This window comes from Pan paniscus, chromosome 11 (genome assembly GCF_029289425.2).
Source record: "Pan paniscus chromosome 11, NHGRI_mPanPan1-v2.0_pri, whole genome shotgun sequence".
Lineage (NCBI taxonomy): Eukaryota > Metazoa > Chordata > Mammalia > Primates > Hominidae > Pan > Pan paniscus.
The window spans coordinates 46306851-46332630 of record NC_073260.2 but is presented as its reverse complement, the minus strand read 5'-3'; the positions used below and the strand labels follow the sequence as shown (position 1 = coordinate 46332630).

General features: G+C 53.3%; 1 protein-coding gene across 3 annotated transcripts; it reads left to right on the top strand.

Annotated features, from left to right (window-relative positions):
* Positions 1–952: 952 nt before the first annotated feature.
* CARD19 (caspase recruitment domain family member 19) lies at positions 953–18078 on the top strand. 3 transcript variants are annotated; one of them, XM_003807853.6, is made up of 6 exons: positions 953–1147; positions 12470–12612; positions 15362–15515; positions 16673–16732; positions 17008–17079; positions 17787–18078. In XM_003807853.6, the coding sequence occupies exons 1-6, from the start codon at positions 1141–1143 to the stop codon at positions 17900–17902; spliced, it is 552 nt and encodes a 183-aa protein (XP_003807901.1). In that variant the 5' UTR covers positions 953–1140; the 3' UTR covers positions 17903–18078. The 3 variants fall into 3 exon arrangements, with proteins under 3 accessions (XP_003807901.1, XP_057154672.1, XP_008958233.1); XM_008959985.4 differs by lacking the exon at positions 16673–16732 and having other exon boundaries at positions 955–1147; XM_057298689.2 differs by lacking the exons at positions 15362–15515; positions 16673–16732 and having other exon boundaries at positions 954–1147; positions 12470–12623.
* Positions 18079–25780: the final 7702 nt, after the last annotated feature.

The following is a 25780-nucleotide window of genomic DNA, read 5'->3' as shown; positions in this document are numbered from 1 at the left end:
TGGGAAAGCATCACTGGGCACTGCCTCCTTTGGCTGGTCCCTGTGGCGTACTGGACGCCCACCGGCCTTTTGCCCCAGGCCTGGCCCTGTACTCCCCAGGGCCTGACTTTCTGTATGACCTTGGATCAGTCACGTCCCCTCTCAGTTTCAGTTTTCTCATCCAAGGGGTGGGGCGCGAGGTCGGGAGCGGGGCGGTGGACTGAGCCGGCCGGCGGGCCACCTGGATCCCGACTCCGCCACTCAACGCGGCAGGGCCCGGAAGGGCGGGCCCAAGACGGGCGGGGCTCCGGGCAGGAGCGGGCGCCTCCAGGGAGGAGCGCGGCGGTCGTAGCTGAGGCCGCCTTGAGGGCGGGACTTGGACGCGGGCAGGGCTTGAGTGAGAGGCGGGGTTAAAGGCCGCTGCGACGGCGTTATAGACGCCGGCGGGACCGGGGCCCAGCGAGGGGAGGGACTCTGGGCCCCTCGCGGCGTCTTAACTGACGCTGGGAGGGGCGGGAGTCCGGTGGCGCCCGCCCACGCCCGCAGTGGCATGGTAGAGCAGGAAGGGGCGGGGCTCAGGGCCCCTGCAGGCGCGGAGGCCGACGACGTAGGGGGGCGGGGCTCGAGTAAGGGGCGGGGCCCAGGGCTCCCGGAGGCTCGGAAGCCGACGCCGGAGGAGGCAGGGCCCGAGTGAGGGGCGGGGCCCGGTGGGGAGTTCCTTGAGGCTCGGAAGCCGTCGTCGGAGGGGGCGGGGTTCAGGTGCAGGGCGGGGCTCAGAACTCCGGGAGGCGCGGAAGCCGACGCCGGAGGGGGCGGGGCTCGAGTGAGGGGCAAGGCTCCAGGATCCTCGCAGCGACCTATCCCAGGACGGCAAGGGGCGGGACTCGAGTGAGAGGGGCGGAGTTTAGAGCCCTGGGGGAGCCGTAGCGGGCGCGGAAGGGGCGGGGCCTAACGGTAGGGGGCGGGGCTCGTCAAAGGGCGGGGTTTAGAGTCCCCGAGGCTACACAGCCAAAGCCCGGGGGCTGGCCTAGCCAAAAGGGGCGGGCGAGCACGGCCCGCGGGCGGCGTTCGCTGGAGCTGGTGGACCGGGCGGCTGACCGAGGGGCGGACGCGCGGCGGGGCAGACCGCTGGGGACTGCGGGCGGCGCTGTGTCCGTCGCCATGACAGGTGGGCACGGGGTCGGCTGGGCGGCAGGGATGCGGGCGCCCTGGATGGGTGGCCCGGCCTGGGGGTCCGGCTGCCTTGCGAGTCGCCTGCAGGCCGCGCCTGGGCAGCGGGGGCCGAGTGACCTTGGCCCGTCAGCTGTCGGTGGTGCGCGAGTGCACCCCCGCGAAGTGGTGGGTGTCCCGGGGCTTCTACCCGGCGGGGCCGTGCCAGCCGAGGCGGTGCCGGGCATGATGGGTGGTGGCCAGGTGCGGCGCCCGAAGAGGGCGGGGGCTACAAGGCAGCTCCAGGGTGGGGCTGCACAGCCGCGGTCTGGGCTCAGCCACTGCCAATGTGTGTGTGTCCCGTGGTGGGGAATTTGGTCTGAAAGAGTAGGAGGTGGTAGAAATGACACCGGAGAGAATTCACAGCGGTCCTGCTGTGATTCTGGCCACGGAAACAACGCTCCATCCTTGCAACCACCCCAACGAGGTCGCGGGACAGGCGATGCGTTCCTCGGCGGCATGTGATTCCTGTGGGACTCTTGGAGTCTCCCAGACTCCTTCGGTGGTCCACGACGCTCTTGCCCCTGTTTAGTTCTAAGGGAATCGGGGACAGCGACTGGACCCCCCAAGGTTGTTGTGCTCCACGCTAGTGGCCCCAGCCCAGCCTTCCTCCCCAGGGCCTCTCTGGTCTGGGGACCTGCCCACCATCCTCCTGATCCCAAACAGGGTGACTCTGCCCTGTGGACCTTCCCCTGTTGGAGAAGCCCCATGAGGGTGATGGGCTGGTAAAGGACCCCATGGCAGCCCGGCCAGGGAGTATGGGGGTTCCCAGAAGCTACACTTCATGCAGAATTGGCTCAGGGACTCAGGGTAGCCCCAGAAGTCCCTAGTCCTCTCTCGGTGCTCGCTCTCTTGAGTCTCAGCCTAGGTCCTGCCCACAAATAGGATCTCATGGGCTGGAAACTGATGAGTTCCAGGACACCAGGCCAGAAGAGACTTCCAGCCTAGGCCACAAGAGACCCCAGCTGCCACCTGCTCCCCTTTGTCCTCCCTTCTAACTCTTCTTATTTGTGGCTCTCATTTCTGAGCACTTACTGTGCATTGGACCCTGTGTTGGGTGATTCCTGTTTGAAAATGATCAGATGGGGACACCTGGAATATCTCGTCTGTGTACAGATGGGGAAACAAAGTCTTAAATTGTGCCCTGCCCAGGCTGGGATTCCGTAATTCCCTTAGTGAGTTCATCAGAATGTGTGGGACACAACTCAGAGCTGTGTTGGTCTCCAGGGAGCCCTGTCCCAGGGACTGGGTGTTGGCAGAGCCTGAGGCCTTGCTGTCCATTAAGGAGCCTTCCTGCACAAAGGGACTTTGTCCCTTGCTGCCTGTCAGGGAAGCTTCCTTGCATAAGGGGACCCTGGAGCTGGGAAACCACATCAGGCAGGGGTCCCTGAAGGCTCTGACTGTAGGCCTCACCTTGTCCAGTGTATGCTTCCTACCTGCTATGTCTACTCACTGGGCCTGGAGACATTCCCTCACAACCCTTAGTTTTTGGGATGGGGAACCAAGGCCCATGGAGCACAGCTCTGGGAGGGTCATATGGACAGCCCTGCGAGGCTGCAGACCCATAGTCCCAGGCTCACTGCCTCCGTGCACCAACTGGGGTCCTGCCTTGCGCCAGCCCTCGCTGTGAGCAGCGCATGTGAGCCAGTGCCTGCAGAACGCTGAGGAGGTGTCTGCGTGGGGCAGGTGCTTGACAAGTTACCCCCTGGGCTGTGCCGGGGAGTGAGCAGTTTTAGTTGGGCTGAGCACTGAGAGAAGGGGTTTCCTGGAAGAAATTCGGGAGAGGAGGTTGATGCCCAAGTGTCTGGACTCCAGTTGGTTGGGGATGACAGGAACTCAGGAAGGCCTTTTGCACGTAGGACAGCAAGGTGAACATGAATTAACCAGGTGGAAACCAAGGAACAGGTATTCTCAGCCTGGGCTGAGATGTCTTGTGGGCCTAGAGGGCCCGGTGAGAGTGGGTGGGGCCAGCTCCCACGGGGCCTTGAATGCCAGGCTGAGGGCATCAGTCTGGGCTGATAAGAAGGTTCATATTGGGGTGTTTGAATGGGGGTCCATAGTCCTGGTGCCAGCCTGGCAAGAAGGAAGGGGATGTAGGGCGTGGTGAAGGCTTGCCGGGTCTGTGCCAGAGCGAGCCATCTTCCTTTGTCCTGTAAAAACAGTTCGGGGACTTGTTTATCGGGAGCTGGCACTGAGATGGTTTCCCTTCTTGTGCCTTTTCTGGCTTCCAAGTGCTGCCTGTTTGTGTGCACAACTCGCAACCACAGGAAGCACAGGACCCCCAAGCCGCAGAGCCCGGCTTCAGCCTCCGGACCGTGCGGCCTGTGCCAGCTGACTCACGGCTCACGGTGACTCATGGCTCTGCAGCAGCGGAGGCTCCGCCTGGTTAGCGGCTTGCAGGGCAGGAGGAAGCCGCTACAGGATGCTGGCCACGGTCCACCTACAGCCCTTGCCCCTGGGTCTTGGACCATACATTGCAGAACTCTTTTTTTTTTTTTTTTTTTTTTTGAGACAGAGTCTCATTCTGTCACCCAGGCTGGAGTGCAGTGGTGCAATCTTGGCTCACTGCAACCTCTGCCTCCCGGGTTCAAGGAATTCTTCTGCCTTAGCCTCCTGAGTAGCTGGCTCAGCCTTCTGAGTAGCTGGGAATACAGGCGTGTGCCAGCACGACCAGCTAATTTTTTTTGTATTTTTAGTAGAGATAGGGTTTCACCATATTGCCCAGGCTGGTCTTGAACTCCTGACCTCATGATCCATCTGCCTCGGCCTCCCAAAGTGCTGGGATTATAGGCGTGAGCCACCGCGTCTGGCCTGCAGAACTCTTTAGTGAGCACCTACTGGGTGCTCAGCCAAGTGGGCAATGCTGGAGAGGACAGCCTTGGGCGTGCTTTTGGACTGGCAGGGAGTAGACTGCTGTAGCTGATTACAGTGAATTTCCATGTTAATTAGAGGGGCAGAACATCTGAATATCAAGAGGTGGTCCTCAACAAGACCTGTGGTCCTGTGCCTGGGCCTGGATCTTGATCTGTTACTTCATATCTGGTTGCAGTCTTGGGCAGGTACCTTATCTTCTCACTGTGCCTTAGTTTCCCTACCTGAAAATGGGGCTGGTGGTTGTCCTTATGTTGCAGAGCTGTTGGAAGGATGAAGGTTGTAGGTGACGTAGGGCTCACAGAGTGCCAGACATATGGGATTGCTCTGTGAATTTTGGCTAATTCATCTTAGTTCTTTAACGAGAGGGCTGCAGGCGCTGGACCCAGACTGCCCAGCTGGGCCTGTCCATGTGGCCTTGGCAGGTCACTTGACGTCCCTGTGCTCAGCTTCCTCACCATGATGGGGCTGCTGGCAAGTCCGCATAGGCTGCTGTGGGACTCAGTGCAGGTGAGGGCTGAGCCAGCCTTTCCAGCCCCCAGCCATATGCCTCCCTGCGCGGCCCACGGTGAGTGGCCTCAGCCAGATGATGGAGTGGCTGATGGCCTCAATGTGGGCATCATCAGGGGCCCTGTGAACCAGGATGGCCCCCCTATTGTTCTCTGGAGGGCAGGTATCTCTGGGGTTAAGGATACATTTGTGGGTTTGTTTGGTGAATGCCAGCCCGCACCCCTACACTGTGAGCCCCTGGAGGATGGATCTGCCCATCACCGTGGTCCCCAGCCCCACACAGGGCGAGCGTACTGAGATGGGCTGTTCTCACCTGGGCCTCAGTCTGTAGGGTCTGCACAGGGCCCCACGGAGCATGGCTGCTTTTGGGGTGGGTCCACATTCTGGGGTGCAGAAAGACCAGCCAGGAGGAAGTGGCAACTGGAAAGAGACATGACAAAGTAAAACAGTCTGTTGAGTCTGTGCCTCAAGGAGGAAACCCAAGAGGGGGCCCCACTGTGTTCAACATGATGACACTGTTTTTGTTTTTGGTTTTTTCTTTGAGACAGAGTCTCACTGTTGCCTGGGCTGGATTGCAGTGGCGCACTCTTGGCTCACTGCAACCTCCGCCTCCCAGGTTAAACGATTCACCTGCCTTGGCCTCCCAAAGTGCTGGGATGACAGGCGTGAGCCACCGCGCCCAGCCTTCATTTCTTTTTAGCACTGAATAATATTCGTTGTATGGATAAACCAGAGTTTATTTATCCATTTACATTTTTTTGTGAGAAAATATATGGAAACATAACATTTACCTTCTTACCCATTTTTCAGTGTACACTTCAGTGATACTAAATACACTCACAGTGTTGTGTAGTCATCACCACTGGCCATTTCCAGAACTTCTTTATCATCCCAAACAGAAATTTTGTACCCATTAAACAATAACTCCCCTTTCTCCTTCTGCCCACACCTCCTGGTAATCTCTGTTCTATTTTCTGTCTCTATGAATTTGACCCCTCTAAGTACTTCATATAATTGGAATCATATAATATTTGTCCGTTTGTGCCTTGTTTATTGCACTTAGCATAATGTTATCAAGGTTCGTCCATGTTGTAACATCCACGTATCATAATTTCCTTCCTTTTTAGGGCTGAGTAATATTCCATTGTACATAGGTATATACCACATTTTGATAATTCATTCGTCTTTTGGTGAACATTTGCACTATTTCCATCTTTTGGCTATTTTGAATAGTGCTGCTATGAAAACCAGTGTGCAAGTATCCATTTGAGTTCCTGCATTTATTTATTTATTTATTTATTTGAGACAGAGTCTCATTTTGTTGCCCAGGCTGGAGTACAGTGGTGTGATCTTGGCTTAGTGCAACCTCCGCCTCCTGGGTTCAAGTGATTCTCGTGCCTCAGCCCCCTGAATAGCTGGCACTACAGGCGAGTGCCACCACGCCTGGCTAGCTTTTTGTATTTTTAGTAGAGACGGGGCTTCGCCATGTTGGCCATGCTGGTCTTGAGCTTCTGACCCCAAGCGATCTGCCCACCTCAGCCTCCCAAAGTGCTGGGATGACAGGTGTGAGCCACCACCCCCGACTGAGTTCCTGCTTTTTGTTTTCTAGGGTACATACCTAGAAGTAGAATTTCTGGATCACACGGTAATTTTTTTTTTTTTTTTGAGACGGAGTCTCACTGTCGCCCAGGCTGGAGTGCAGTGGCATGATCTTGGCTCACTGCAACCTCTACCGCCCGGGTTGAAGCGATTCTCCTGCCTCAGCCTCCCAAGTAGCTGGGATTACAGGTGCCCGCCATCACGCCCGGCTAATTTTTGTATTTTTAGTAGAGACCGGGTTTCACCATGTTAGCCAGGATGGTCTCGATCTCCTGACTGCATGATCTGCCTGCCTCTGCCTCCCAAAGTGCTGGGATTACAGGTGTGAGCCACCGTGCCAGCCATCACAGGATAATTCTATGTTTAGATTTTTGAGGACCTGCCATACTGTTTTTTTCCACAGTGGCTGCACTATTTTACATTTTCACCACTAATGCCAAAGAGTTTGAATTTCTCCATAGCCTCACCAACATTTGTTATATTAATATATAGCTATCCTAATGAGTACGAAATGATATCTCATTGTGGTTTTTATTTGAATTTCCTTAATGACTAATGATGAGCATTTTTTTTTTTTTTTTAATTTGAGACCAAGTCTCGCTCTGTTTCCCAGACTGGAGTGCAGTGGTGCCATCTCGGCTAACTGCAACTTCCACCTCCTGGGTTCAAGCGATTCTCCTGCCTCAGCCTCCCAAGTAGTTGGGATTACAGGCACGCACCACCATGCCCGACTAATTTTTGTATTTTTAGTAGAGACAGGGTTTCTCCATGTTGGCCAGGCTGGTCTCGAACTCCTGACCTTAGGTGACCTCAGGTCATCTGCCCCCCTTAGCCTCCCAAAGTGCTGGGATTACAGGTGTGAGCCACTGCACCTGGCCTGATGAGCATTTTTTTGTGTGCTTGATGGCTAGTTGTATATTTTCTTTAGAGAAATGTCTATTCAAGCTCTTTGCCTATTTTTGAATTGGGTTCTCTGTGTCTTTTGCTGTTCAGTTGTAGGAGTTCTTTATGGAGTATGGATACTAATCCCTTATGAGACATATGCGTTGCAAATATTTCTTCCATTTATGTGAACTGTTTTTTCACTTTCTTTTTTTCCACTCTTTTAATTAAAAATAGGGTTTAATTCTAGACTCTCTTATTCTATGCCAGTGACCCATATGTCTGTCTTTATGATAGTACCACATTGTTTTCATTATTGTATATTTTTACACTAAGTTTGGAAAGCAGGAAATATGAGTCCTCCAACCCTGTTTTTTTTTTTTTTTTTTTTTTAAGATTTTTGTTGTTGGCTATACAGGTATCTTGAAATTCTATATGAGTTTTGGGGTGGGTTTTTCTATTTCTGCAAAAAACACTTAAGATTTTGATAGGGATTGCATCGAATCTGTAGATTGCTGTGGGTAGTGCTTGCAGCAATGTTTTGTGGCTTTCAGTGTACAAGATTTTTGCCTTCTTGATTAAATTTTTTCCTAAGTATTTTATTCTTTTCAATGCTATTATAAATTGAGTCGTTTTCTTAATTTTTGGATTGTTCATTGTTAGTATGTAGAGATGAAATATTTTTGTATGTTGATTTTATATCTTGCAACCTTGCTGCATGCTTTTAATTAGCTCTAACTTTAAAGAAAAAGATTTTAGGGTTTTCTATATATAAAATCATGTCATCTGTGAACAGAGAAAATTTTACTTCTTCCTTTACAATTTGGATGCCTTTTATTCCCTTTTCCTTTTTTTGCCTAATTGCTCTGGTTAGGACTGCTAGTACTATGTTGAATAGAAGTGGTAAGAGCAGACACCTTTATCTTGTTCCTGATCTTAAGAAGCTTTCGGTCTTTCACCGTTAAGGTATGATGTTAGCTGTGGGCTTTTCATATAAAAATGTCCTTCAATATATGAGGTGGGATGGTTCCAGGAATCCCCTCAAAATAATCTGAGGATGTTCAAATCCCTTATATAAAGTGCTATAATATTTGCACCTATACACATCCTTCCATATATTTTAAATTATCTCTAGGTTACTTATAATACCTAACACAATGTAAATGCTATGTAAATCGTTGTTGTACTGTATTTTTAAAACTTGTATTTTTTTGGTTGTATTATTATTTTGTATTGCTTTTCCCCAAATATTTTATATCTGCTGTTGATTTAATCCCTGGATATGGAAACTGCAGAGATAGAGTGCCAACTCTATGGCCTTTATCATGTTGATGAAATTTCCTTCTGTATTAGTCCATTTTGTGCTGCTATAACAGAACACTTGAAACTGGGGAATTTATAATGAGCAGAAATTTATAGGCTCATGCTTCTAGAGTTTTGGAAGTCCAAGATCAGGGAGCCAGCATCTGGTGAGGGTCTTCTTGCTGTGTTATCCCATGGTGGAAGGCAGAAGGGCTAGAGAGAATGAGAGGGCTAGAGAGAATGAGAGGGAGCAAGAGAGGAAGAAAACAAATTTGAAACTTCAAGCCCTTTTATAATTGGCATTAATCCCTTCATGACAGTAGAGCCCTCATGACCTACATACCTCCCATTAGGTTCTATCTCTCAGTACTGTTACTTTGAGGATTAGGTTTCCAATACATGCTTGTTGACACATTCAAACCATAGCATCTTCTAGACCTAATTAATTGAATATTTATATCAAGAAAGAATGATGACATTTATCAAATGCTTTTTCTATGTCAACTGAAATGGCCATGTATTTTTTCCTTCATTCTATTAATGTGGTATATTTCATTGATTGATGTTTTGATTTGTACATGTTAAGCCATCCTTGTATTCCAGGAATAAATCAATGTATACTTCTTTTAATATGCTGCTGAATTTGATTTGCTGGATTTTATTGATTTTTCCATCAATATTCATAAGGAGTATTGGTCTGTAGTGTTCTTTTCCATTTTTCTTTTTTCACAGAGACAAGGTCTTGCTGTATTGCCTAAGTGTGGTCTTGAATTCCTGGCATCAAGTGACTCTTCTGCCTCTGTCTCCCAAAGTGGTTTTCTTTTCTTGAAGTGACTTTGTCTGATTTTGGTATCAAGGTAAAGCTGACCTCATAGAATTAGTTATGAAGTGTTCTCTCGTCTTCAGTTTTTTTTGTAAGTTTGAGAAGGATTGGTATTAGTTCTTCTTTAAATGTATGGTAGAATTAACCAGCAAAGCTATATTAGTTCTTCTTTAAATGTATGGTAGAATTAACCAGCAAAGCTATCTGGTCCTGAGCTTTTCTTTCTTGGGACATTTTTGATTACTGATTTAATCTTACTAGTTATTGGTCAGATTTTCTATTTCTTCACAGTTCCGTTTTGGTAGATTGTGTTTTTAGGAATGTTTTCATTTTATTTACGTTATCCAATTTGTTGGTATACAAATGTTCATAGTATTCTCTTATATTCCTTTTTATTTCTGTAAAGTTCATGGTAATGTCCTCACTTTTATTCCTGATACTAGTAATTTGAGTCTTCTCTTGTTTTTCTTTGTCAGTCTAGCTAGTTTTGTCAGTTTTATTGATGTTATCAAAGAATCAACTTTGGTTTTCTTGATTTTTCTCCACTGTTTTTCGATTCTCTATTTCATTTGTCTTCACTCTAATCTTGGTTATATCCTTCCTTCTGTGAGCTTTGGGTTTAGTTTGCTCTTCAAGCTCTCTGGTCTTTACTTTTTCCTTTTCTCATTCCTTAAGGTGTAATGTTAGGTTACTGATTTAAGATTTTTTAAATATATGCATTTGCAACTATAATTTTCCCTCTCAGCATTGTTTTTGCTGCATCCCTTAGGTTTTAGCGTGGTGTAGGGTGTGTGTGTGTGTGTGTGTGCATGTGTGTGTGTGTGTGTGTTTCTGCCTTTCTCATGTTACCTCCTAATTTACCTCATGATTTCTCTTTTGACCCATTGGTTTTTTGTTTGTTTGTTTGAGACAGAGTCTTGCTCTGTCACCCAGGCTGGAGTGCAGTGGCACAAATTCAGCTCACTACAACCTCCACCTCCCAGGTTCAAGGAATTCTCGTGCCTCAGCCTCCCAGGTAGCTGGGATTACAAGCGTGCGCCAACATGCCCGGCTAAGTTTTGTATTTTTAGTAGAGATGGGGTTTTGCCATGTTGGCCAGGCTGGTCTCAAACTTCTGGCCTCAAGTGATCTGCCTGCCTCAGCTTCCCAAAGTGCTGTGATTACAGGTGTGAGCCACCATGCCTGGCCCCATTGGCTGTTTAATTTTCACATATTTGTGAGTTTTTTTAGTTTTCTATTATTGATTTCTGGTTTCATTCTATGTGATCAGAAAATATTTTTTATATGATTTCAACCTTTTTGAATATATTAAAGCTTATTTTGTGGCTACAAACTTGTTTTGTGGCCTATCTTGGGGAATGTTTCATGTGCACTTGATAAAAATATCTCTTGTTTATTGTGGGATGGAGTGTTCTGTGTATGTCTGCCAGGTATAATTGGCTTACGGTGTTGTTGAAGTCCTGTTTCCTCATTTATCTTCTGTCTAGTGGTTCTGTCTCTTACTGAAAGTGGTGTTTTGAAGTCTCCAAATATTATTATAGAGATATCTATTTCTCCCTTCAATTCTGCCAGTGTTTGCTTCATATATTTTGAAGCTCTGATATTTGGTGCATATATGTTTATAACTGTTATATATTATTGATGAATTTATCCTTTTATTAATACATAATGTACTTTTTAATCTCTTGTAATAGTTTTTGACTTATAGTCTATTTTGTCTGATATTAGTATAGTTACCTCATCTCTCTTTTGTTTACTATTTGTATGGGATTTTTTTTACATCCTTTCATTTTCAACTTCTTTGTGTCTTTAGATCTAAAGTGAGTCTTTTGTAGACAGCACTTAGTTGTATCATATTTTAAAAATCCACTCTGCCAATCTATGCCTTTTGATAGGAAAATTTGGCTGGGTGCAGTGGCTTACACCTGTATTCCCAGCACTTTGGGAGGCTGAGGTAGGCAGATCACCTGAGGTCAGGAGTTTGACACCAGCCTGGCCAACATGGTGAAACCCTATCTCTACTAAAAAACAAACAAACAAACAAAAAAAACAAACACCAGCTGGGTGTTGTGGCACATGCCTGTAATCCCAGGAAGAATTGCTTGAACCCAGGAGGCGGAGGTTGCAGTGAGCCGAGATTGGGCCACGGCACTCCAGCTTGGGCGACAGAGCAAGACTCTATCTCAAAAAAAAAAAAAAAAAAAAAAAACACAAAGTTTAACCTATTTGCATTTGAAGTAATTGCTGATAAGGAATGTATTACTACTGCCATTTTGCTATTTGTTTCCTGTATGTCTTGTAGCTTTTCTGACCCTCATTTATTCTATTACTGCCTTCTTTTGTGTTTTGTTGATATTTTATAGTAACACATTTAGAGTCCCTTCTCAGTTTCTTTTGTGTTATATTCTATAAATATTTTCTTTGTGTATATGGGGAAACAGGACAAGCTGCCACTAGTATGTAAGGTGATGCACTTGTTCAGTCCCTGTGGGGGTCCTGTGCCCCATCCTCTCCATGCCCTTCCGTCATCACTCCACCGCTCAGCCTTAAACATCTGCCATTCTAAGAAACATTCTTAATGGAAAAGGTGGTACAATGATATTTTAATGGTGATTCTGGAAAAAAAAAAGGCAAATGAAAAGCATTTCTAGCCCTCTGGGAGAACTCACTGGTTTACTGTTGGTAGAAGCTTCTTAAGGCCTTGCAGACACACTGTGTCCCATGGTGATCCCAGCACAGGCCACTCTGAGCCCTGTGTCCCTGTATCTGTGCCACTGTGAAGATCTGCAGAGCGCACATCTGGGCATTCTTGATCTCGAACTCCTGAGCTCAAGTGATCCACCCACCTCAGCCTCCCAAAATGTTGGTATTACGGGTGTGAGCCATCACAACTGGTCTGAGCCACCGTGCCTGGCCCTGGGCATTCTGAGCCACCTGTGCCACCTGTACCTTCCCCAGAACTGAGCTATTTCCTGATGGCCCTGCAGGTGGCCCATGAAAAGTAGATTCTTTGCCCCTCTGAGTTTGTTTTCTGTGATAAGCTCTGTGAAAGTGGGTTTCCACCACAACCCCTCACTTCCATCTTCTGGAGAGGCAGGTTGGCAGGCCAGGGGCAGCTCTCAGCTGGGCAACGCGCACCACACAGGCTGGGATGGCTGTGATTCTGCAGGTTCACCCTCCTGGTGGGCACCCACCTTGGGGGTGATGCCTTCCTGTGGTCAGTGTCAGTACGAGGCTGTCGTCTCTGGTCCCCTTGGGCTGTGCTGGCTCATGACCCTGTGCTATCTGTTTTAGATCAGACCTATTGTGACCGCCTGGTGCAGGACACACCTTTCCTGACAGGCCACGGGCGCTTGAGTGAGCAGCAGGTGGACAGGATCATCCTCCAGCTGAACCGTTACTACCCACAGATCCTTACCAACAAGGAGGCGGAAAAGGTGCTGAGGAGGTGAGGGGGGTGCCCGAGACACTGCTCAGTTTCCCTTCCTTTCTGGGCTGGGAGAAGCTGGTGACCAGCCCTGGGTCATTCTCTCATGGGATGACACACTAGGTATGTCAGGATTCAGAGGTGACACATCTGGACCTGGCTACTAAGGCTGCCTGAGCTACAAACTGGCCCTTTGGGGTGAGCCCAAACAGGCTCGGAACATCAGCTCTCTGTGCCTCGGTTTCTTCATATGTCATTGGGTCTGCTGTCCCCTTCCCGAGTTGCTGGGAGGTTACAGGAGATAACGTGACAATACATGAAGCACACGACAGTATAAGATATGGAGGGAGGCGAGAAAGAGGGCAGGAGGGAGGGGTGAGGAGGGAGGAGGCAGAGGGAGAGCCAAAGTGAGATGGGGAACAGATGATGGGCCTGGCCCACCCCAGTGCCACAGGGCTTTGCACTCTGCATCTTCCGAAGGTTCAAAGCGGGCAAACAATTGCTTCCTTTTCTCTAATTTCTATATTACTGTACGAGGCTGGAAAGCCCAGCATGTCACAGGTAGGCAGCCGAGCTTCTAGGAAGGCAGATGCTGACCCACCCCACAGCCGTGCCCCAGTCTGCCCCTCTCAGCAGTGCTGAGCGGCCTGGTCCCCTCAGAACCCCAGCCTCCCCCATGTGTGGAGTGGACACCGAGAGCCCCTGCCTGGCAGGTGTGGTGAGGACTGACTGAGCTGAGCCGGGTAAACGCCTGCCCGAGAGCCCTTGTCGCCAGATGGCCCTGCAGCCCTGTGGGCAGCCACGCTCATCACCCCATCTCACAGAGGTGGTCCGAAGGCTCAAGAGGCAGCCACTTGCCCAGGGCCACTCATTTCAGGAGTGTCAGGCCACATCTTGAATTCATCCTATTATTTGGGAAAGTGCCCAGGGCCAGTGGCTGTCACTCTGTCACATGGCCCTGGCCTCTCAGAGCTTCAGAGCTGGGCACACCAGGGTGGCTCTGCTGGAGATGGCATTTAAGATGCAATTCCTGGGCTCTGTCTTGGGAGGTCTGTTCTGCTCCATCACCCCAGTGCCAGGTGGCCCTGAGGGGACATTGGATGAGAGAGTTAGCCACACCCTGCCGACCCTACCCACATCTGTGGCTCTGGCGCCCCCACTGAGCCACCTGTTCCTTGACAGGTGCCACGTGCAGGGCTATCCTGAGGGTTGGGGCATCTCCTGGAACAATGAGGTTGGCCCACAACACAACAGGAGTCAACACGGGCCCTGCTACTGGCTCAGGTGCTTCTTCCGTTTTGAAGGTGGTACAGTAATTTTAAAAGTTAGGAGCTCAAATCCAAATCTCTTATTATTGCAATTGAAGTCTAATGCATGTTCACTTTTAAAAAGTTTAGAAAGTTTCAGACGTTTATACAAGAAAAAGCACTTATTCCTTCCTCACAGACACCATAGCTCCTGCCACCCATCTGCCTGCCATTTTCACACTGCCATGGTTTAACTCCAGTTCCCTGTGGCCGTGTAGAATGATATGCTGCCACCAGGTGGCAGCACCAGGCCACAGACTCCAGGTCCTGGAGGTCAAGGCCCAGTGGCCTGTCCACTGACCTTGAGAACCACACATTTCTCTGTCATACACATCAAAAGAGCCAATACTTTTGTCTTTTTTTTTTTTTCTTTGAGATGGAGTCTCTGTCGCCCAGGCTGGAGTGCAGTGGCATGATCTCGGCTCAGTGCAACCTCTGCCTCCCAGTTTCAAGCAATCCTCTGGCCTCAGCCTCCCAAGAAGCTGGGATTAAACATGCACCATCATGCCCAGTCAATTTTTTGTACTTTTAGTAGAGATGGGGTTTCACCATGTTGGCCAGGCTGGTGTCAAACTTCTGACCTGGAACTCCTGATCCGCCTGCCTCAGCCTCCCAAAGTGCTGGGATTATAGGCATGAGCCATTGCGCCTGGCTTCAACTTACTTTTTTAAAACTTGAATCACATTCTGTAGACTGAAAAATAACAGAAGTTAGCACTTATACCATCACTTCATTAATTCCCTGTCACAGCCTACCATGAGGGTTCATTATCCCTTTTTTACAAATGAAGAAACCAAGTCTCTGAGGGGTGGAGTAGCTGGCTAAGGTCACACAGGAAGCCACACTATGTCCCAACACTTGGAATGATGTCACCAGCCCTGTGCTTTCTTTTTTTCGAGATGGAGTCTTGCTCTGTCGCCCATGCTGGAGTGCAGTGGCACGATCTTAGCTCACTGCAAGCTCCGCCTCCCGGGTTCACACCATTCTCCTGCCTCAGCCTCCCGAGTAGCTGAGACTACAGGTGCCCACCACCACACCCGGCTAAGTTTTTTGTATTTTTAGTAGAGTCGGGGGTTTCACCGTATTAGCCAGGATGGTCTCGATCTCCTGACCTCGTGATCTGCCTGCCTCAGCCTCCCAAAGTGCTGGGGTTACAGGCATGAGCCACCACACCCGGCCAGCCCTGTGCTTTCTTTGTGACCGCTCCCAGCCTGTTTCCCAACCTCCCACCCCACAGGGAGTATGAGGAGTAGCAGTGATGCCTGTGACAGAGGCAATGCCAGGCACTATGTGGTGTGGGTAAGGGGCAGGTTGTCACAGGAGCTGCCATCCAGCAGGTGTCCTGACACCCAACAGAGAAGCTGAGGCTGGGGGCCTGACCTTGGTGCCCTGCCCTGACCCACAGCCAGCCCCCCTGGCCTGATCTTCCCTGGCACCCCCTTGTACCCTCAGTTCCGGAACCCCAAGGCATCCTTGCGTGTGCGGCTCTGTGACCTCCTGAGCCACCTGCAGCGGAGCGGTGAGCGGGACTGCCAGGAGTTCTACCGAGCCCTGTATATCCATGCCCAGCCCCTGCACAGCCGCCTGCCCAGCCGCCACGCTCTGCGTAAGTTCCACATCACCAACCATGCATGCTTGGTGCTGGCCCGGGGAGGGCACCCCAGCCTGCCATTGATGGCATGGATGTCCTCCATGACCACCCAAGTCTGCTGCAGCCCAGGCCTGGCATCCCCTCTCGCCTCAGCCCCTCCCCAGAGGCCACCCTCTGGCCCCGAGGGGAGAGTGGCAGGCACAGGCAGTGCAGATGTTGGTCTCTGTCTCCCACTTTCTCCCCCTTCCTCCGTCTCTCTCTCTCATGGCAGTTTTCACACAGCATGGGGCATCTTATACGTCCACTCTTGCCCTTCCTTTTCTAACCTCATTCCACGGGGATCCTTTCATGTCTGTGTGGACAGCAGCCTTGTTCCCACAGCTGCATGGTGCTCCTAGGCGGTCCCAGCTGGAATTACCCAACCCCATGACGGACCCTTTCATTGCAGCGATCTGCACACGTGTGGGTGTTTCCATAGGACATTGTCAGGCACGGATGGCTGGTCCGAAGCACGTGCATTTCAGTTTTGAGGCTCCTGTCCTCAGGCAGTGTGGACTCAGGCCCTGGGAGTCATGTGGATGCCAGTAGCCTGGGCCCACAGAGCTGCTGGGACGTGGGGGGCATATCAAGTTGAAGATGGCAACTCTGATCTGATGCCTCTGTGCTCAGGGCCCCTGGAGGAGGGGCTACTGCCCCTTGGCCCTTAGACAACAGGACAGAGACCAGAGGGACTGGGCGGCTTGTCCCAGGCTACTGGGCTGTGGTCTCTGACCCCCTGGAGGCCTCCCCACGCCTCACAGAACACAGTGCAGACGGTGGGCGGGGAGAGCTCGAGGGGAGGCCCAGCCCTGCAGGTGGGACTGGCTCTCCCTCCCCAGCCACGAGTATGCCACAGGGGGCTTTCAAAACCAGGCAGGGCCAAGCCTTAGCCCCACTGGAGGTAGAGCACCTTCTGTGGCTCCCGGGTGCCTTTAGGCCCGTCCAGGAGTTGGAGCAGAGGAGAAGACCCAGACTGTGCATAGTTCCCTGAGGAGGGCTAGCCTCAGGTGCCACAGCCTGGTTCGGCCTGGCGGCCCCAGGAGGCAGCAACAACCTTGGGCTTCCTGTGGGGTGACTACCTTGCTCTCCGGCCCTGCCCGTTGACTAACTATGCTCTGTGGTTTTGTTTCCAGAGAACTCAGATTGCACAGAGCTAGACTCGGGCAGCCAGAGCGGCGAGCTGAGTAACAGGGGTAACACCTCCCTGCTGCCCCTCCCTCTCTCTCCCTCTCTCTCCCTCTCTCTTTACCCTCCCCAGGGCTCCATCTCCGCCTCAGGGGCTTCTCCACCCCAAGTCTGGCTCCATTCCTGGCCTTCTGTTGGTGACAGACCCCCTAAGGTGCTCGTTTGGGGGCTCTTCAGGCAGCACCTCAGCCTGGCACCCCCACTCCCCTGCGCAGCCCCCGGGCCTCAGGACCCCACCCCTCTGAGGCCCAGGGGAGCCCTGTTCACGCTGGTTTCTCCCCAGGACCCATGAGCTTCCTGGCTGGCCTGGGCCTTGCTGTGGGACTGGCCCTGCTCCTGTACTGCTATCCGCCAGGTGGGTGCAAGTGGATCCTCATGGGGCTGGGCCTGCTTCCCCTCTGCCACCAAGCCAGGGCCCCAGACCCTGCCCAATTTGGGACCCCTTGGCCTCTTCGTACCTCGGTGTCCACACTTGTGCAGTGGGATGGTGTCACCTTGCAGGGCTCCTGAGAAAGGGGATGTGAGGAGGCTCCCAGCGTCCACTGGCCCCTGCCACCCTTGGGAACCAGAGAATCATGACCTCTAGCGGGAGGAGGGGTGCAGCCAGGACTCTGGGTGTTACAAAGCCCTGCCACATCTGTGACCTTGAACCATGTGGGGCCCTTGAGCAGGTCACGTGCCCCAGGGCCTTGGGTCTCTCCAGCAGCCACAGGCCTGATGCACAGGAACCTTCCAGGGCCCCTCTACTGGCACCCAGCCTGGCCTGCCCCGCCCCGTCTCCCTTTTCTGTGATGCCTGAGTTTGTCGTGCTGGGAGGCTTACTGGGTGAGGGGACACAGGCACACATGGCAGGACTCAAAGGCCCGTGGGTCACTCGGGTGGGAGCTGGGGGCTCTGGAATCTGCCCTAATTCTTGTCTTTTCAACTCAAGCCGAGACCATGACCGGGAGGGAGCACCCTGTCCCAGTGCCCGTTCCCACCCACCCCCGCAGGAGGGATGGAAACACAGAATTCACCTCTGGGACTGGTTCTTGAGCTTTTGCCTCCCCTTTTGTCTTCTAGACCCCAAGGGCCTGCCAGGGACCCGGCGCGTCCTCGGTTTCTCGCCTGTCATCATCGACAGACATGTCAGCCGCTACCTGCTGGCCTTCCTGGCAGATGACCTAGGGGGGCTCTGACAGACCCCGGACCCAGGGCCTCACCTGCCACTCAACCAAAGAGTCCTCGAGCCGGCCCGCCAAGGGGACTGCTGCTTCTTTTTCTAAATGCATATTTTTCATTATTTATAATTTGTGTAAAAAACACACCTTCACCTTACAAGGTGCTGACCATATTAAATGTTCAAGTTCTCTCAGCCTGCCTCGTTCCTCAGTCTCAGGGGTGTTTCAGAGATGACTGCAGCTATGGCTGCTCCAGCTGGGGCTGGCCCTGGTATTCCCAGCATCCCCACATCCAGCTGCTGGCACAGACCCCCCAGACAGGACGCCCTCCACATGGACTCACCTGCCTCGGATAAGCCGCCAGGCACTGCCTCCCCACCTCAGATGTCCCCCACACTGCCCCCTCCTCACACCTCATGTGCCACACACACACACACACACACACACACACACACACACCCACTCCCCCCCCGCCAGCTGCTGAGCCTGGACCGGAGACCTGATTCCCTCCCCTTGTCAGCTCCTCCCCCAAGCCTTTTTGTGGGGAAACGAGAATATTTGTCAACCCACAGAATCATCATGAGTTTGCATTTTCCAGGGGGTTTCTGGAGGCACCCAGGCTTTGCCCCAGAAGGTGCTGGGAACCCCTAATGCTGGGGCGATGCCACTGGCAGGGCAAGGCTATGGGCGCAGCTCCTGGAGGGACCCTGCTCAGTCGCAGGGTCCCAGCGCATGTGACAGTGGGAACCAGGCTGCCGGTGGAGTATGGAGCTCCAGGACATGACGTCCCATTACCATGCAGCCCTGCTGCTTGGGTCATCACAGTGCCTGCCCCTTCAGGGAACTGAGGGCCAGGGGCAAGGAAAGCCAGTGCCTCAGAGCCCTCCCACCTGCCAGGCTGCCACGCGCCCACTGAGTGGGGTGGCCGGGGGACAGCCCTAGCTGCCCTCTCCCTCCTCCACCCTGAGCCACGGGGCCAGGGCCTGTGCTCCAGTCTCAGCCCCTTTGCCCACCTGTGAAATGGGATCCCTCCCTCGGGACTCCTCCTTGAGCCTGCGCTCTGTCACAGCACCCCCTCCTCCTCAGAAATCCTTTTAGGAATTTACCACCTTGCTCCAGATGCCTCTAATGCCTGGGTAAAGGAGACACACTTAGTGAAGGTGACAGGTGTCTGGGTGAAGGGTGTAGACAGGTGTGACTTGCCCCTGGAGGGTGAAGGAGGGGTCTCCAGGGACAGTAACATTCTATGACTGCGTCAGCTGAAGGTAGGAAACCTCCGAGGCAGGCAGGGCACAGGCCAGTGTGTGGCCTGGGCAAGTCCTAGGTGGCCCCACCTGAGGCCGTGGAGGACACACGCACCTCCTCAGGGCTGCCTGACATGACCTGAGGCCCTGACTCCCCAGGCCGCTTGGGCAGGGTGTCATTCCTCAGTGAGGGGCTGCCTGGCCCGCGGACTGCTGACTCCCCTGTCCATCTGTGTGCACCTACCGCCCTTCCCCGAGGCCCATGTCAGCCAGGTCCTGAGCCCCACTGTCCTTGGACTGCCCTCCTAGCGCCCAGCTACCCCCAGCTCCATCCCTGACCAACTGGACTCAAGCCTGGGGCTGAGTCTGTGACATCCTCGACCACCAGCCAGGCCCACTCTTGCATCTGCCGCCTCCCGCCTGGTGGTTGCCCCACCCTTTGAGGCTGGAACCTGGAGGAGGGAGAATGATAGGCGCCCATGTCTGCGCCTCAGCTGCCCATCAGGCCCAGCTCTGCTAACCACCGGGCCAACCAGTTCCTGTGACCAGCAGTGAACTAGGTCCCCAGGGGAGGCGAAGGCACCCTTGGGCACGTGAGGCCCGCCTGGCTGCCCTGAGTCCCCGCTTCCACACTACACCCACAGACGGCTGTGTCCTGCGCCTCCACACCTGTGCTGCAGGTGTTCAGGCAAAAACCGTGCTGCTCCCTTGGCTTGGGACTCCTTACCAGCCCCTCTCATCAACTCATCCTTCAGGAATGCCACTTCCTCCAGGAAGCCCTCATGATACCCCAGTAAGAAGAGCAGTTTCCTCCAAGCTACCACACCTGAACATGGGATGCTGTTCTCACATCCAGAACTGTGCCCAGCTGGTAGGAGATGCTGGGGTCGAGGGAACTCCCATTACCAAAGCTTTGGTGTGAGGGAGGGGTTGTGGGAGAGCTGGAGGTGAAATGCAGAGGGTTGTGAGGGAGAGTGAGTGAAGGAAAGAGGGGTAGTGAGGAAGGGGGTGTGGATGAGGGAGGGAGATGAAGGAAGGGGAATGAGGGGGTGTGTGAGGTAGGTGAGGAAGGAGATGAGGGAGGGGGTGAGGGAGGGGGTGAATGGGGTGAGGGAGGGGTGAGGGAGGGGGTGAGGAGGGGTGAGGGAGAGGTGAGGGAGGGGTGAGGGGGGTGAAGGAGGTAGGTGAAAGGGTGTGAGGGAGAGGTGAGGGAAGGAGTTGGGGGGAGGGAGGGGTGAGAGCGAGTGAGGGAGAAGGTGAGGAGGGGTGAGAGAGGGTTAGGGAGAGGTAAGGGAGGGGTAAGGGAGGGGGTGGGGGAGGAGGTAAGGGAGGTGATGAGGGAGGAGTGATGGAGGGGATGAGAGAGGAGTGAGGGAGGGGATAAGGGAGGGGTGAGAGGGGGTGAAGGAGGAGTGAGGGAGGGGTGAGGGAGGGGGTGAGGGAGGGGTGAGGGGGTGAGAGACGGGTGAAGGAGGGAGGGGTGAGGGAGGGGTGGGGGGATGAGAGACGGGTAAAGGAGGGAGGTGGAAGTGGGTGAGGGAGAGGTGAGGGAAGGAGTTGAGGGATGAGAGAGAGAGTGAAGGAGAGGGTGAAGGAGAGTGAAGGAGGGCATGGGGGGGTGAGGGAGGGGTGAAGGAGGGAGGTGACAGGGGGTGAGGGAGAGGTAAGGGAAGGAATTGAGGGAGGAGGGAGGGAGTGAGGGAGGGGTGAGGGTGGGGGTGAGGAAGGGGTGAGGGAGGGGTGTTGGGGGACCTAGTATGGAACCCAGGAGTATATTTGTCACAGGTCAGCAAGGACACAGGGCACTTGAGCTCAGAGGCCGGAAGTATAGCTGGTCTTGCACAATCCACGGTACCGGTCTGGGAGAAATGACCCTGCTGACTACAAACACAGGCTGGGTTTTGGGGGTGCTGACGCAGCTTTGTTGTGCTGCTGCTTCCAGTTCTGCCGGCTCAGTGCCTTGTGACCGGGGCCGGTGGCTCCTCCATAGAGGGCTCACAGGGGTCCTGCCCACTCAGTGCCTCTCACACCTCTGCACAAACCCTGGGTCTCAGCAGCCACAGGGTTCTGGCCTTCCTTGGGTGAGCCCTGGACACCCACCCTCATGCAGACAGGTTCAGAATCTGGGAGGGGGTCCAGCCTCTTGTGTGCCCTACTGTCCCCCACACCTGAGGGGCACTCGGGAGACAAGAGTACTGGGGGCATGCTGTTGTCACCACGGCCTGCTGGGGTCATGTCACAGCTCAGAGCCTTGGTCCCCCCCAGCTGTAACGTTAGCATGAGAATGGGGACTCTGGCAGTCGAGGAACACCCACCCTCCCGCAGCCTGGCTGGGCAAGTGCTGGATGGGGGTTGCAGTGGGACCCCAAATCTTGATCAGATCTGGGGAGGGGACCCTAGCACTACCTTGCAAGGGGGGTGAGGGACCAGGGGTGGGTCTCCACAGACCCTACTGCAGCCACAGGTGTGGAGGGAGTGGGCTACACTGGCCTAAAACTGGCCTGAAGACAGCTGGTGGGAGAACCCGGCTGTTCACTGGCTGGAAGGACGAGGACGTGCTGGGCTGGGGGCCACAGAGGCTGCAGCTGGTGGGGCAGCTTCCTGCGGTCACAACAGGTCAACAGCACCTGGAGTTAGTGTTTCCTCTAAAGTAAAGTATTTGAGAGAAAGAGAAGAAAAATATGAAAGCATTCAGACCTCTAATTTATTATTATTATTTTTTGAGACGGAGTCTGGCTCTTGTCGCCCAGGCTGGAGTACAGTGGGGCGATCTTGGCTCATGCAAGCTCCGCCTCCCAGGTTCACGCCATTCTCCTGCCTCAGCCTCCCGAGTAGCTGGGACTACAGGCACCTGCCACCACGGCCGGCTAATTTTTTTTTTTTTTTTTTTTGTATTTTTGGTAAAGAAGGGGTTTCACTGTGTTAGCCAGGATGGTCTCGATCTCCTGACCTAGTGATCCGCTCGTCTCGGCCTCCCAAAATGGTGGGATTACAGGCATGAGCCACTGCGCCCGGCCCTTTTTTTTTTTGAGTCTTGCCCTGTCTCCCAGGCTGGAGTGCAGTGGTGCGATCTTGGCTCACTGCAACCTCCACCTCCCAGGTTCAAATGATTCTCCTGCCTCCGCTTCCTGAGTAGCTGGGATTACAGGCGCCCACCACCACACCCGGCTTATTTTTGTATTTTAATAGAGACGGGGGTTTCACCATGTTGGCGAGGCTGGTCTCGAACTCCTGACCTCGTGATCTGCCCACCTTGGCCTCCCAAAGTGCTGGGATTACAGTCATGAGCCACCGTGCCTGACCTTTTTTTTTTTTTTGATACAGAAATCTCTCACTCTGTTGCCAAGGCTGCAGTGCAGTGGTGCGATCTCAGTTTGCTGCAACCTGCACCTCCCGGGTTCAAGCAATTCTTGTGCCTCAGCCTCCTGAGTAGCTGGGATTACAGGCATGTGCCACCATGCCCAGCTAATTTTTTTGTAGTTTTAGTAGAGACAGGGTTTTGCCATGTTGTCCAGGCTGGTCATGAACTCCTGAGCTCAGGTGATCCACCTGTCTAGGCATCCCAAAGTGCTAGGATTACAGGCGTGAGCCACCATGCTGGGCCCAGTCCTATGATTGTTAAGAATAATGCAGTGCCAAAAAAAAAAAAAAAAAAAAAAGAATAATGCAGTGAAGAAACAGGCACTCCACTCTGATTGAACACAGGTGGAAGAGGAGGCCCTAGGAAATGGAGGGGAGGGCTGGGCGTAGGGTGTGGTGTGGGTTCTGTCACAAATGGCCAATACACCCAGAATCAGGTGCTCCTCCCTGCCTGGCCGTACCAGGCCTGGGCCCAGCACCTTGAATGGAGGTCCAGTTGCCTCCCCACTCATCTGACATGAGCTGCCCTCATCCTTACTCTGCACATGTGGAATGAATGGGCCAGGTCCTTCAAGGATGAACCAGACAGAAAGCACTGCCCTGGGAGAGGGAGCCTGTAGATCCAACAAGACTTAGAAGACACTTCCAGTGCTTTTAGGTGGGCAGGAATAAGCAGTGTCAAGGACACGCACAGGGCACCTAAGCCATGAAGAGACCTGAGCAAGGGATCCCTGTAAGGGAGTGAGGGGCCGAGACTGGGCTTCGGGCTGGCACAGCGGTACCTCTTCACCTTGGAACAACCCACTGAGATCTATGCCTGCCTTCACATCTATCTTCTATCCATCATCTATCAAGCTATCCATATGTCATCTATTTATCATCTATTAGTCAATCTTTTCATCTTTTACTCTTTTCCATCAAATACAACAGCTTCTATCAATCATCTCTATCTAATCATCTAATCTATCTGACCATCCAGCATCTATCATCTATTATCTATCTAATCTATCTAATCATCTAATCTGACCATCCATCCATCATCTGTCCATCCGTCCGTCCGTCCATCCATCCGTCCGTCCATCCATCCATCCATCCATCCATCCACGTATCTACCATCTATCAATCTATCTAATAATCTCTCTGTTATAGGAAAGAGGTTAGGAAACCCTCCCATCACACTCTGCCCAGTTGGTCATCTCCAGCTCTATGCGACTGCCCCTACCTGCCCCTGCACCTCACTGCTTCCCCAACACCAGCCCAGCTCACAGGACTTGTGCACAGGCTTCCTTGCCCTCAAACCTTCTTCCCGGACTTCTGCATGGCCCCTCGCCATCATCCCAGGTCACCTACTGACCTCCCTGCCCATTCCTCCTGAGCTCCCTGTGTGTCCCTCCATGTCCCCCCCACCACCCAACTTCGTGGGTGCATCTTGTTCACTTTCCAGGTCCCCCGTGATAACAGAGCTGAATCCACGGGCAGGACTGGCTGGAGTGGATACATCAGGTCCCAGGACCCCATAGGCGCTGTCAAACCTTCCCAGAAGGTAGCTTGGCTCTGAGCAGCTCCTGGGCCTGTTTTTTGTCTGTCCCTTGGCTGCTGTGACACGTGCACAGGGCCTAGCACATACAGGCAAGTGAGTGGGTTCTGCCCCAGACATTTACTGAGCACCTACCATATGCTGGACAGTGCTGAGGACAGAGGCTGCAGATAGGTGATGGCATCTGGTAGGAGAGCCAGGTCAGACAAAGGATCCTTAAGTAGGAGAAGCACCGACAGGGATGCGGGTGCCAAGCCATGCCCCCAGCTCCAGCAGAGCCCCTTGGCCCTCAGGAGACCCAGCAGGCAGAACACTCATTCTCGGAGTGCCTGCCCTGGACTTGGGCTGGACTCAGACTCCAGCTCCAGGGGAGAGTCCACCTGGCCGCACTGTCTCTGGCAACATGTACAGTGACTCTATCCCAAGGCACCAGAGCATAAATTGTAATGGGGCCAAGACAGTGATCAGGGAGGGGCGGCATCAGACTGGTCAGGACGGCCTCTTAGAGCTAAGCCCCGGCCAGCCGACGGGGGCCTGGAAGGATGCTCTTCAGGGGGCAGCAGCACAGGCTGAGGACTGAGATGGGAACCCCAGAAGTCAGGGTCAGAGCTGGTGGAGTGGTTGGTGAATAAGCCTGGGAGTTGGTGGGCAGGGAGGTTGGGGGCGGCCAGCATGGGCATCTGAGTAGGGGAGGCCACCTGGGCATTGGGACCGCAGGGGGTCAGGGCGCACACATCCAACTGGGGATGGCCCAGGGCCCAGCACAGTCATCTGGGTTCACCCCTCCGCCTCGGTCCCAGTGAACTTCCTCTCCTGGCCAAAGGAGGAGCTAAGACATGTGTTGGCCAACATCCGGCTGCTGGTGTGTGAGGCCAGGCACACAGGGGGCCCTCCCTCCTGCCTGGCTGCCAGCCAGCCCACACTGCAGGCCACGGCCAAATCAGGGACCAAGCGCTGGGCGGCATGCATCTGAGTCGGCCCTGGCCACGCAACCTGCGGCCAATGCTACATTGCCTCCTGTCAGGAGCACATTTCACACCCACCATATACCTTCGCAGCTTCCTTTTCAACTCAGCACATCTCAGAACTCATTCCCATATCAACTACTTTTCAAACCCTCTATGGGACAAACACAAAAGCGGAGAGAGCAGTGCCACAAGTCAGCTTCTCGGCATCCACGCGGTCCACCTACTCAGTAGTTGCTGTTGTTTTCCCCCGGGAGTGCTTTAGAGCAGAGCCCAGTTAGACCCCCTCACTCAGGAGTGCTTCTGCTTTGTCACTTCAGCAATGGGGCTATGCAGACCTGATGTCAGCCCAGACACAGGACTGCAGGTGGGGGCCACTCATCCATCCGAGGAACGGGAGCTGGAGCCACCCCAAGTCACGGGGCTCAGCCCAGATGGGGACAGAAGAAAAGTGATGAGGAAGTAAGTGGGGGCCTCGGCAGTGCTGGAGGCCTTGCCCCCTCCCCTGTGCCCCTGGAAGGCTGCTTGGAGGAGGAAAGGGCAGAGGCTGGCAGGAGATGCACAGGTACCTCAGCTGGAGGGGCCAGGTCGGGGGACCCACAGCAGGGATGCAGAGGCAGTGCGGGATGGAGGACGGGGCAGGCTGGCCCCACTCCCACCTCAGGCCACCAGATGCTCCACATCCAGGGAGATGAGGGGCTGGGGCTGGGAGGGGCAGTGGGGAGAACAGAATGGGTAGTGGGGGGTTGGGGAAGGATGGGGGACCAAGGAGAAGAGAGTGAAACGCCAG